This window comes from Notamacropus eugenii, chromosome 2 (genome assembly GCF_028372415.1).
Source record: "Notamacropus eugenii isolate mMacEug1 chromosome 2, mMacEug1.pri_v2, whole genome shotgun sequence".
In the NCBI taxonomy this organism is placed as follows: Eukaryota; Metazoa; Chordata; class Mammalia; order Diprotodontia; family Macropodidae; genus Notamacropus; species Notamacropus eugenii.
Genome location: NC_092873.1, coordinates 43,588,580 through 43,601,466, shown reverse-complemented (window position 1 = coordinate 43,601,466; position 12,887 = coordinate 43,588,580). Strand labels below are relative to the sequence as shown.

The 12,887-nt window shown below is 43.1% G+C and overlaps 1 protein-coding gene across 4 annotated transcripts in view; it reads right to left on the bottom strand.

Annotated features, from left to right (window-relative positions):
• TYW1B (tRNA-yW synthesizing protein 1 homolog B) overlaps positions 1-12,887 on the bottom strand; it is a 247,718-nt gene that overhangs the window by 106,375 nt on the left and 128,456 nt on the right. For all 4 annotated transcript variants that reach the window (XM_072640105.1, XM_072640106.1, XM_072640107.1 and 1 more), the window contains one exon: positions 10,534-10,669. In XM_072640105.1, coding sequence (XP_072496206.1) covers positions 10,534-10,669 — 136 coding nt within the window. The remainder of the gene's footprint in view (positions 1-10,533; positions 10,670-12,887) is intronic.

Genomic DNA, 12,887 nt, shown 5'->3' with positions numbered 1-12,887 from the left:
GACGCTAAGGACTTTATGAGAAAGACAGATATCTCAGAACATACCGCGCAGATTCGAAAAATGGAAGATAATGTGAAATATCTTATTGGAAAAACAACTGACCTGGAAAATAGAATCAGGAGAGACAATGTAAAAATTCCGGGACTACCTGAAAGCCATGATCAATAGAAGAGCCTAGACATCATCTTCCATGAAATTATCAAGGAAAACTGCCCTGAGATTCTAGAACCAGAGGGCAAAATAAATATTCAAGGAATCCGCAGAACATCGCATGAAAGAGATTCAAAAAGAGAAACTCCTAGGAACATTGTGGCCAAATTCCAGAATTCCCAGGTGAAAGAGAAAATATTGCAAGCAGCTAGAAAGAAACAATTCAAGTATTGTGGAAATACAATCAGGATATCACAAGATCTAGCAGCCTCTACATTAAGGGATCGAAGGGAATGGAATAGGATATTCCAGAAGTCAAAGGAACTAGGACTAAAACCAAGAATCACCTACCCAGCAAAACTGAGTATAATACTTCAGGAAAAAAAATGGTCTTTCAATGAAATAGAGGATTTTCAAATTTTCTTGATGAAAAGACCAGAGCTGGAAAGAAAATTTGACTTTCTAACACAAGAATGAAGAGAACCATGAAAAGGTGAACAGCAAAGAGAAGTCATAAGGGACTTACTAAAGTTGGAACTGTTTACATTCCTACATGGAAAGACAATATTTGTAACTCTTGAAACATTTCAGTATCTGGGTACTGGGTGGGAGTACACACACACACACATGCACACACGCACACATACATAGAGATAGAGTGCACAGAGTGATTTGAAGAGGATGGGATCATATCTTAAAAAAAAAAATGAAATCAAGCAGTGAGAGAGAAATATTGGGAGGAGAAAGGGAGAAGTTGAATGGGGCAAATTATCTCTCATAAAAGAGGCAAGCAAAAGACTTATTAGTGGAGGGATAAAGAGGGGAGGCAAGAGAAAAACATGAGGTCTACTCTCATCACATTCCACTAAAGGAAAGAATAAAATGCACACTCATTTTGATAGGAAAACCTATCTCATAATACAGGAGAGTGGGGGACAGGGGCACAAGCAGGGTCGGGGGGGAGGATGGAGGGGAGGAGAATGCAATCCGAGGCCGACACTCATGGGGAGGGAAAGGATCTTAAGAGAATAGAAGTAATGGGGGACAGGATAGGATGGAGGGAAATATAGTTAGTCCCATACAACACAACTAGTATGGAAATCATTTGCAAAACTACACAGATTTGGCCTATATTGAATTGCTTGTCTTCCAAGGGGAAGGGGTGGGGAGGGAGGGAGCTAAAGAAGTTGGAACTCAAAGTGTTAGGATCAAATGTAATGTTCTTACCACTGGGAAATAAGAAATACAGGTTAAGGGGTTAAGAAAGCTATCTGGCCCTACAGGACAAAAGAGAAGACGGAGACAAGGGCAGGGAGGGAGGATAGAGGAGAGAGCAGATTGGTCACAGGGGCAACTAGAATGCTTGGGTATGGGGGGGGAGGGGATAAAAGGGGAGAAAATTTGTAACCCAAAATTTTGTGAAAATAAATGTTAAAAGTTAAATAAAAAAATTTAAAAAAAAAATTAAAAGAAACAGTGACTATGAAGAATTCAGAAGAGGAGGGGCATGCAGAGATGAAATGATTCGAAGTGAAATAAACAAAACTGGGTACTATATACCCAATAACTACAACAAATGGAAACAACAACAACAACAAAAAAAAGAACCTGAATGCAGTGGTTATAAGGATCTAGCTTTGCCATCACAAAAGAGGAGAAAATACACCTCCCTCCTCACTTTTCGGAGGCGGAGGACTATGGGTGTGGAACACAACATATCCTGTCAGCTGTGTTGACTGCACGTCTCCGCTTCTCTTTTGTTCTTTGCTACAAAGGATAACTCTCTGGGGACAGGAGAGGGAAGCATAAATTCCGAAATGAAGGTGATACAAAAAAACCAAGCTAGAAACAAACATCTACAAAAGAAAACTGGGATTTTCCACTTTTTTTAATGTTCTGCTGCCAACTGAATAGTCTGTTGAAACTTTGGCAGGCATCAATAACCTTATTTAACTAAATACTGCACCTCTCCTTATGACATGTGGCTTACTTAGATTCAAAACAATTACATCAATGAATCTTGTCCACGAGGCATCAGAAACAGCAAACAGCCGGTAACAGAAAAGCGGCTCTGTGCACACCAGACAGCTTTCTAAATTGAAAGTGACACAGAGTTGGTTACTGATTTCAACATCTGCTGCAGATTGTACACTTGGATTTCCTAAAAATATGAGCTGGCCCCGCAGCACCCTCCAATCGCTTCACCCCGCTCTCCTCACACCCTCTAAACATGAGCATCTGCCAGAACCAAGTTCAATTCAGGCAGCCACGAAGAACTGAGGCCCTGACTAATTTAGAGAGCATGAGCCAGGCCCTCGGCAGAGTGGAGATATGAGGCGCAAAGTTCTTCGTGAATATTTCATGGAGGTCCCTTCTAAGGGACTGCCCTCACAGGGATGTCTGTGAGGAAAACACCTGGACACCATTCAGGGTCCCAGAAACAGGGCACAGTTGTTGCTAACCCGCAGAAATAGCACAATTATGGTTGAAGAGGAAGACTGCTCCAAGATTTCTTAGCCAACAGTTTAAACGCTGGTTTTTGTGGCTGTAAAATAACCTCTGTAGGACTATTAGCTGCTGTCCACAATAAGAATGATGAGCTTAATAATAGCTCGTATTTATAAAAATACAATAATAGCTCTCATTTAAGGTTTACAAAGCACTTTGTGTGTCATCCTATTTGATCTTCATAACAACCCTGGGACATAGGGGCTACTGGTATCCCCATTTCAGAGATGAGGAAATTGAGGCAGACAGAAGCTAACTGATCTGCCCAGGGTCACACAGCCAGTCAGAACTGAAGCCAGATTCAAACTCAGGTGTTCCTGAGTACAGTACTCTATACACCGTGACATTTAGCTACCTCTGAAGATGAGCTCAGACCACAGACTTTAAAATTAAGCTCATTCTGTTCAACCCAGTTCAACAAGCATTCACAGAACACTGAGTTAGGCAGAGCAGGAATACAAAAATTTAAAAAGACAATCATTTCCCTCAAAGAGCTTCCATGTTACCCGAAGGGAATATGAGAAATCTACCCACATAAGTGGCACGACAGGGACAAGGAAAATATTCAGACATCACTTGCATCTTAGAGAGAAGAGAAACAGATTTCTCCCATTTTCATTCCAAACTGTACTTCTAAGGTAACATCCCCAATCATGGAGATCCACAGAAATGGCATCATTCATCATTTATCTTGTAGCTACAAGAAAAGGAAATCGTTTCCCAGAACTCGACTGATTTATGGTGTCAATTCAAATTCATGAAATCTTGTTTTTACCTTGTATAAAAATCGAATAGGAGGAAAGCAATCGTGAGTTTTATCCTCTGGCCAAGCACAGGGAAAGAAAAAACAATGGATTGGGTTTGGAGAAGCACTCTGAGCTGCAAACCTGAGCATCCTCACTTACCACCAACACAAAGGAGGCCCAACCCGGCTCCTTAATCTCCTTTTCCGTCAAGCATTAAATGGATTCAGATATTCAGTCTGAAAGCTGTGGGAAGGCTTGCTTCTTGCTTGGCAACCCAGCAAATTTTCTGAGGCATGCCTCCTAAGAAACTGGGAAAGATATGTGATGATTAAGGCTCAGGGACACAGCAGAAAGAGATGCCCAAGGGCTTCTGCAAGCAATAAAGCTGACATCCAGTCCCAGAGGGAGATTCAGCCATCCTCAGGGGAAGGACTTTTCCTCACGGTCCTTAGGGTCAGCAAAGCTCCCAGTGTGACTTCATTAGATCACCTCCATGGCTTCTGTTGATGTATCTGCCCAGTTTCATGTGGACAACCAAGAGACAAAGCATCCGAGTTCGTGTACTCCATTCAACTCAATGAATTTTCTTAAAGGGCACCTATGTTTACTGACAGGGAAACACAGAGAGAAGGGAGACTATAAAGTGACTTCCTATAGAAAACCCAAGGAGGTTCGGTTCAGCTGGAGATGAGCAGGAAATGGGAAACTGAGACCCATTAAATCCATCTACTATCACCCTGCACAGCAGTTTAGTCAATCTGTGTGTTTAATATTCAGTATAATCTTGTCATATACCTAGAATTATAACAAATCCCAACCATCTAAAAGTACTCTATGAGGTTCATTCATTTTCTTCTCCCAATCTGAAGATTTTTTAAGTTTTCTGGTATTGTTAAAAGCTTTTTATTCCTCTATAAGCCTAGAAATATGGCACACAAGTCAGATTTGTTCAAACCCCAAAGTATCTATTAACCTAAAAAACCCCAAACCTTTATTTATATATTTGGCTATGCAAACATACATATGTAAGTTTGTATGTATGTACATGTCTGTATATGTGTATTAGACAACAGTGTAATGGAAAGAACTCTTGCTTTGCAGTCAACAGACCTGGGTCCAAATCCCAACTTTGCCATCTTACTACTGATGTGACCCTGGAGAAAAAAAGCTCCCCTCTCTGGGCCTCAGTTTCCTCCTGGGTGAAATGGGTACCTTGGACTAAGTCAGGAGTTGCTATATCCTGGATCCCTCTGGCAATCTGGTGAAGCCAATGCATCCCTTCTTGAAACCATGTTTCTAAATGCATAAAATAAAGTACACAGGATTTCAAAGGAAAACAATTAATTGAAATACAGCTATCAAAACAAGTTCATGGACTGCAGGTAAAGAAACCGAAGCTGAGTGGTCCTTTTGTTACCTTTCATTGCCTCCTCCAACTGGATGTCCAGTAGACATCCGAAACTCAATATGCCCAAAACCAAATTCACCTTTCTCCACAAATCCACTCCCTGTTACTACAGGGGACAATACCATCCTCCATCCCAAAGGCTCACAACTTAGGAGTCACCCTGAATTCCTCACTATCTCTCACCTTCCATATCCAATATGGCACCAAGGCCTGCTGATTTCACCTTCACAACACATCTCACGAACACCCCTTCTCTCCTCTGCTGCTGCCAGTCCTCTAGTGCCAATCCTTATCACCTCACACCTAGATTACCATGGTGCTAGGGGGTCTGCCTGCCTCAAGTGTCTCTCCACTCTAGTCCCTTCTTCATTCAGCCATTAAAGTGATTCTCCTAAAGCACAGGTCTGACCACATCACACACACCCCTCCCCCATCAATAAACTGCACTGGCTCCTTATTGCCTCCAGGAGCACACTCTGTCTGGTATTCAAAGCCCCTCACCACAGGATTCCCTCCCACCTCTCCAGTCTTCTTGACCCCTACTCCCTAACATGTTTTCTTCCATCCAGTGACTCCAGATTCCTGATGATTCCACAAACAAGACTCTCCATCTCTGGGCTGCAAGAGTGCTCTCCCTCCTCCATACCAACCACTGACTTCCCCAGCTTCTTTCTCTTCTACAGGAAGTCTTCCCCCGCCCATCTTAACTCTGGTGCCTTCTCTCTCTCTCTCTCTCTGTCTCTCTCTCTGTCTCTCTCTCTCTCCCCCCCCCCCTCTCTCTGCCTCTGTCTCTCTCTGTCTCTCTCCCTCTCTCTGTCTCTGTCTCTCTTCCTCTTTCTTCCTCTCTCTCTCCCCCTCCCTCTCTCTCTCTTTCTCTCTTTCTTTCATTTCCTGTTCATCCAGTACATAGCTCACCTTGTACAGATTTGTTTGCATATTGTCTTCCCTGTTAAACTGTAAGCTCCTTAAGGACAGACACTATCCTTTGCCTCTTTCTGAATCCACAGTGCTTAGCCCAGTACCTAGTACGTAGTTTTTTATAAATGTTTATTGACTGACCAACTAAATCTATAGCCTTATATAAAGCCTATTTTGAGCAGCTATGTGGTGCAGTAGATAGAGTACTAGGCCTGGAGTCAAGACCTGGGTTCAAATTCAGCCTCAGATACTTACTAGTGTAACCCTGGGCAAGTCACTAACCCTGCTTGCCTTAGTTTCCTCATCTGCAAAACAAGCTGGAGAAATGAATGAAAAATCACTCTAGTATCTCTGCCAAGAAACCTCAAATGGGGTCATGAAGGGTCAGACATGACTGAAAAACAAATGAATGACAACAAAAGCCTATTTCATTTATCGAAAACCACGCCCCAGTTTAGTTGGCCCATTCGATTGACTTGGATCTGCCATTCATTAGCTCATCCAATACTGAATTCTAAAAGATGTGGCACTAAAACCAGTCATTATCTAAGTCTCCACAGGCTATTTTTAAAAGCATTTCTAGTCCCTCTTAATTCCCTCCCTTTTCTCCATCATGTTTCTCAAACTGAAGCATTCATTTTCAAGGCCATCTGAATAAAGATTAAGGAGGAGAAACCAGTCAAATAAAATTTTTCCCGTTAGCACATTAGAGACAGCACATATCACACTCTGGAAATGACAATTACTGAGCTAAATGGGAACCAAGCTCATACAGGCTTGCTGCTCACAGCCCCAAAGGCCTCAGTGGTCACTTCCTTGGAAGAGAAGGAAGCTGAGCTCATGGAATCCTTCCCAACTCAAAAAATGTAATCAAGTTGAGAAGCTGTGAAAAGGCCTGTCCATATGTCCTTGCTTAGAGAAAGGGCGGATAAAAACTTCATACCCTCTCCCAACCCTCGGACATATATTCATTCTCACTCTCTCTCCCTTTATTTCTCTCTCACCCTCCCTCCTTTCTCCCTTACTCTTCTCTTTATCCCTTCCTCCCCTCCATCACCCCTACACACATATGTGCACATGCACACACACCAATTACAGCTGGAATGGACTGAAAGATCAGCTAATCCAACTCTTTCATTTGACAGATAAGGAAACTGAGCCCAGAAAGGTTCTGTGGCTCCTTACCCCAGGTCAGTCCTCTAACCAAACGCTGTTCTCTGGCCACTACAACATGGTGCCCTGAGTCAGATGCCCAACTCAGCTTCCTAATAAACCTTCAATACTGTAATTTCCAAGTAAACCCCCAGCACTCTGCCACTAAGACATCACCTAGTTATGGTCCATGTGTGACAGCACTGAGTTTGGTTTGTAAACTAGGTTCTTGGCTGTCCTGTTCCAATTAACATATCGGTCTTATGAAGAAACCTACTTGGCACCCACATTTGTCAGTGATACAAACCACACACAATTCTCTAAAAACAGTGCTACTGTCCAAATTCTGACATCCAGCAATGCATGGGGAGCAAAATAAGATCCTTTACTTCTGTGAAGAGTGAAAATATTTATTGAGGGCTAGGGAATAGCTGTCTTAACTATAAAAGGCTAAAATAAGATTAAACACCTAAATGTCCTCCCAAGTCTTGACCTTGCCGTGATGGGACATTGGCAAAAATAAACTGAGTCACACTGCTGATAAAAGTCTATGGCCCAAGATGGATGGTGGCCAGAGTTTTATATCTAAGATATTTCTGGTCCTAGAGGACACCTCTCTGACAGAGCTGCCTTTGGAGGGAAAATATAGGCAACCCATTTGTTCATTCTGTTCACCTTGACCATTCAGCATCCAATGTATTTCACTGCTTCAGAGGACAACAGAGGAGCCTCTAGAAACAAAAGGAGCTGATTGTCAACAGTCAAGGGAAAAGAGAGACAAGTCCACCCAAAATGGAGTACTTTTCATCTTGAGCCATTTGTAAAAAACTCTTGCTTTCCTAGAGTTCCAGAAGTCTCCCCGCCGCCACCTGCCACCAACTAATTCTGTCCTTAGCTTGTTTGTACGCAGCCCCATTAGACTGTAAGCTCCTTGCTGGCAGGGCCTGTCCTTGGCCTCTTTTTGTATCCCCAGCTCTTAGCACAGTGCCTGGCTCACAGTGGGTGTTTAACAAATGCTTATTGACTGAACGACACTCTCTGTCCAGAGAAAAGTAAATAAAATTTAAACACAAATTTCAGAAGGAAACCCTGTATTTGCTATCCCATTCTACTAGAACAAATAAAATCTATGTATTTCTGCATCAATTTAAACCCATCAGATTACTGTCCTAATAAGGATTGTTGCCAATTGTGATTCAAGGGCTACATCTCACAAAGGCTGTCTTTGGGACTCTGAAAATCAGCAGCAGCAGTCTTTCCTGACATCATGCAGTACCAGCTGCTCCATCAAGAAATTCAAGAGGCTGCCACCTTAACTGAGCACTTTATTTAGAGAAACTTCCTAAAAGGTATAGCTCTCTCTAATGTCAGGGGTAGACACGTCTGGGAAGCAGCAGCTCAAGTCTTAACAGCACCAAATACTTGGAAAGCAGATGCTCAATCCCCATGGATACCAAACAAGACCTCCAAAGGGGACTTTTCCAAATCTAATTAGAGTTTCATGATAATGATGCTGGTAATATATGCTTGGGCTGGGAAATAGTGAAAAGTACCTCAAACTCAGATTCCTATTAGCACCAGTTCCTAACCCTACTGTGACCAACAGGAACACTGATGGAGTACTTGGGCATTGAATATTTGGGTTGATGAAAACATTGCAGGCACCTTGCATACGTCTTCAAAGAAAGAAGGCAGGTTGGGGAGTCCGTTTGGCCTGACATTGACTTGCATGTGTGACAGGCATGGCAGAGATGTAATGAGAAAGCCCACTTCAGAAGGAGCCACACAACTTGAGTTCAAGTTATGCCTCCACCTCTCACAATATGTGAAACCTGTCACAAGCCAATTCCATCCAACCTGGCAAAAGTCTGTGATGCTGAAAATACAAAACCAACAATGACATAATCCTCATCCTTCAGGAGCTTATGTTCCAATGGTGGAACACAACAGAAAGACAAGGGAAGCAGTGTTAACAAATGGCAGAGATCTGATCTATAAATGTGTGGCCTCTAAGGGTTTCCTGGCTATAGCATTCCACAAGAAGGTCAGTAACTAACAGGGATAGCCAAGAAAAGGGGCAGTCACCAAACTCATGGCCTCAGGGAATTGTAAGCAGATGTGCAGAGTGGGCAGTTTTACAAAGTGAATTGGACTTGTTCCTGTAAGACAGGAGACTGGTGGCAGCAGACCAAGGCCATGGTGAAGACATCACACGGAGGATTTCTGATCCCGCAAAGGGTGACCTCAATGGACTCTGGGGTTTCTCTGCATCTGCCCCAAATGCCATGACTAGGGCAAGCTCACTGCAAGGAAAGCCTTGGCCAAAAGGGGAGGGGGCGATCCATGGAGTTGTTTTGTAAATTTGTCCCTTCTATGACATTGACTTCTTGTATTTAATTCTGGAAACAGATTCCAGGTGCACTGGAGTTTATCCAGAGCAGCACTTCTTGAACTGTGGGTCACAACCCATATGGGGTCATGACTCACGGTTTAAGAAGAGCTGATGGGGTTGCAAGTGGAAAAAGTTTAAGAAGCCCTGATCTAGAGCAGGGTTTCTTCATCATTTGGTGAAGTCAGTGTGGTGAAGCCTATAGACCCCTTCTCAAAAGCATGTTTTTAAGGGTATGAAATAAAAGACAAAGGACTATAAAAGAAGCCAATTATACTGAAATACAAAAACCACATCCCTGGAATGTAGGTGAAATTCCCTGGCTCCAATCCCACTCCTTCTATCCCACTAGAAGTCAGGAGGATTTCTGGGCTATTTATTTAACCACAGCCACAGAGACCACTAAAGCAAATGTGACTGAACATGAGAAGTGAGGTCAGGAAACAAGGAGCAAAGGTTTCTGAGAGAAATAAAGGTCTCTTCCACACAAGCATCCTTCACAAATAAACCAAGAAAGGAGCAGAGACTAGTGCAATGCCCATTACACTGAGGCTATCTAGGTCTGGGTTTCATTTTTCTAGCACGAGTAATGATCGATCTCCCTGACTCTGTGCAAGCTCTAATCAGATGGTCAAGATGGGGTAAAGAGATGCCCATGGGTAGGTAGGGTCTGGAGGACTACTGCAAGTGAGAATGTTTTTTTATCAGAATCCCTACCAGCAGAAGGATGAGGATTTGTAGATCATTCACATCATGGTACAACATCTTGGATAACTGTTTTATAGTTACATTTAGCTAGTATTAAGAAAAGAGACAGAAAGCCAGTCTTAGAAGCAGGTTTGAGGGCTACCTCTGACACATGCTGGCTGCGTAATCCCAGACAAGTCTTCAACCCTTCAATATGCGAGAACTAAAATCCACAGAGAAGGTGTCTACTTGCATTGGTGGAGGGAGTTTCCTCCCCTGAGAGTTCCCTATACCCATGAAATCCCCATTTAATCAGAGTATTTCTCATATATGTATATGTATGCATATGTGTGTGTCTGTAATTGTGTCTTTCCAACCCAACCATATGGCAAGCATTTCAAGGGCACAATGAGGCACAGTTATATATACTCTATATATACTCTGTATTCCACATGGAGATGATAAAATGAGCAGGTTAGATAGGATGACCTGTAATGGCCCTGGGTCTGAACCTCACAAGGCACAACAGATGTGACAGGTGTAAGTTGTAGGTCTGACATTTTCTCAACACATACCTTTGCAGCCAAGGCTCTTAAACTGTCAAGGAATCTTTGCCAGAAATCCCTGAAGAGCGGCCTGTCAATTTTCTTCAGGCTATCTTTGGTGCTGGCATCTACGCTGACGTACAGTTGGGTAACTGGCTCCAGGTTCCTTGGATATAGGAAAGGAAAAGGAAAAGAAAGAAAAGGAGAAGGAGAAGGGGAAGGGGGAAGGGGGAAGGGGGAAGGGGGAAGGGGGAAGGGGGAAGGGGGAAGGGGGAAGGGGGAAGGGGGAAGGGGGAAGGGGGAAGGGGGAAGGGGGAAGGGGGAAGGGGGAAGGGGGAAGGGGGAAGGGGGAAGGGGAAAGGGGAAAGGGGAAAGGGGAAAGGGGAAAGGGGAAAGGGGAAAGGGGAAAGGGGAAAGGGGAAAGGGGAAAGGGGAAAAGGAGAAAAAGTTACTTTGATGCAGGCCTTTAAGCTAGAGTTTTTAACAAATGGAAATTAACTATTTCTCGTGGACTTCCAGTTGCTCCCAGAATCCACAGGGATAGCTCTTAGCCATGGTAGTGCTGGCTGCCAACTTGCTACCAAAAGGTAACAGGAAGACCTGAAATTATTCCAGAAAGGTGACAACAATGAATCAATGAGTCAATGAATTAACTGAAATGGCATTTATTAAGTTTTTGCTCTGCGCCAAGTGCTGGGCTGAGCACTGTGAATACAAAGAGAAAAGGGAGAGGTGGCCAGAGTCAGGTCTTTGGTTTGGAACGTTAGAGGGATGATGGGCAGAGCCACAGGGGAGGAGACTCATCCCTAGCTTTCAACAGCAAATGAGATGACAATTAGGGTTTTACTTCAAGGAATCAGAGACTTTGAGTGGTGGAAGGGACCTCAACAGCCACAGGATCCAACCCCACAGACAAGGAGCCATTGCTCTCCTAGGCCTGATGAGTGATCATCCAGCCTCCGTTTAAAGACATCCAAGAGGAAGGAAACCCACTAACTCTTGAGGCAAACCATGGACAGCTCTCGCCATCTGGAAGCTTTCTCTGACACTTCAAACACTTAAAGGCAGACCTCACCACCCCCCAATCCCCCTCTGAGTCTTCTCTTCTTCCACCACTAGTCCCCTCGACCAATGCTCCCTCCCATGGCAGGATCTCGAGACCTTTCCCCTTCCTGATTATCTTCCTCTAGACACTCTGCAGCTTATCAATGCAGCTTATCCTAAACTGCAACGTCCAGAACTGTAGATATGATGATATAAAAGAAATTGACTGAAAGTTTAGGCTCCAGCGTGAAAGTTTCTGCCTACCACCTCCCTGATGTCCTTTAAACTAATGGAATTAAATCCCAACTAAAATCCCACCTTCTATGGGAAGCCTTCCCCAACTCCTCTTATTTCTAGTGCCTCCTCCTGGTTAATTATTTCTTATTTTTCTGATATGTAGCTTGTTATATATATATTTATGTACAATATATACTTATGTTGTCTCGCCCCCTTAGACAGTAAGGTGCTTGAGGGCATGGACTGTCCTTTGCTTCTTTTTGTATCCCTACCACTTAGCACAGTGCCTGGCACACAGTAGGAAATTAATAAATGTTTACAGATTGAATTATTTCATTGATTGACCATCAAAGCACACCTACAGGCATCCCAATTATGCTGAGAAACCTCAGGAACCAAACCCAACACAGACAAAACACCCGCCATGTCCAAGACCTGATGTGGGTGAAAAAGCCTTTTAGACCAACAGTAACAAGTCAATTCACTTCAATTCGACAAAGAGTATTATAACTAAGTTCCTATTAACGTGAAGATCGTTATGCAAGGTCCCTAGTGTGTGAAAATGAACAAGAAGTGGCTCCTGCCCCCACTGGGCTTACAAACAAGCAGTGGGGCATGGCCACTACACAGTGATTGCTCTTAACAAAAAAGGGAAGGGGACAAGTGCTTGACAAAGGTATAACTGATGTGTTCAGCAAGGAGAGGGCAGGGAGATCTCTTCTTCTGATCAAAGATTCTCTATCCATGCTTTCTAGGTTCCATCTGACAAGATCAACTGTTCCTATGAGTTCCCAGGAGAGTAATTCTGACTGGTGATTTTGATTATTTGAATTCATAAAAAATACTCACAGATAGATGCTTGTGTTACTGTAGATTTAGAAAGGGAGATTCAGAATGTCACTCTCTAAGAGTTAAAATAAACAAATCTTGTAAGCAAAGTAAAAAAATCTGCAAACTGATGATGTGAATCTATCAGCAAGGCCAATGTCAGATGGAACTCTGGGAAGGCTCTGAGGAATAAATCTTTCTAAATAAACCATACCATTTTCCAAAGACACAAAGGAAAGGCGTAGCATTACTTTAAAATCATTAGTCTGCCTTAT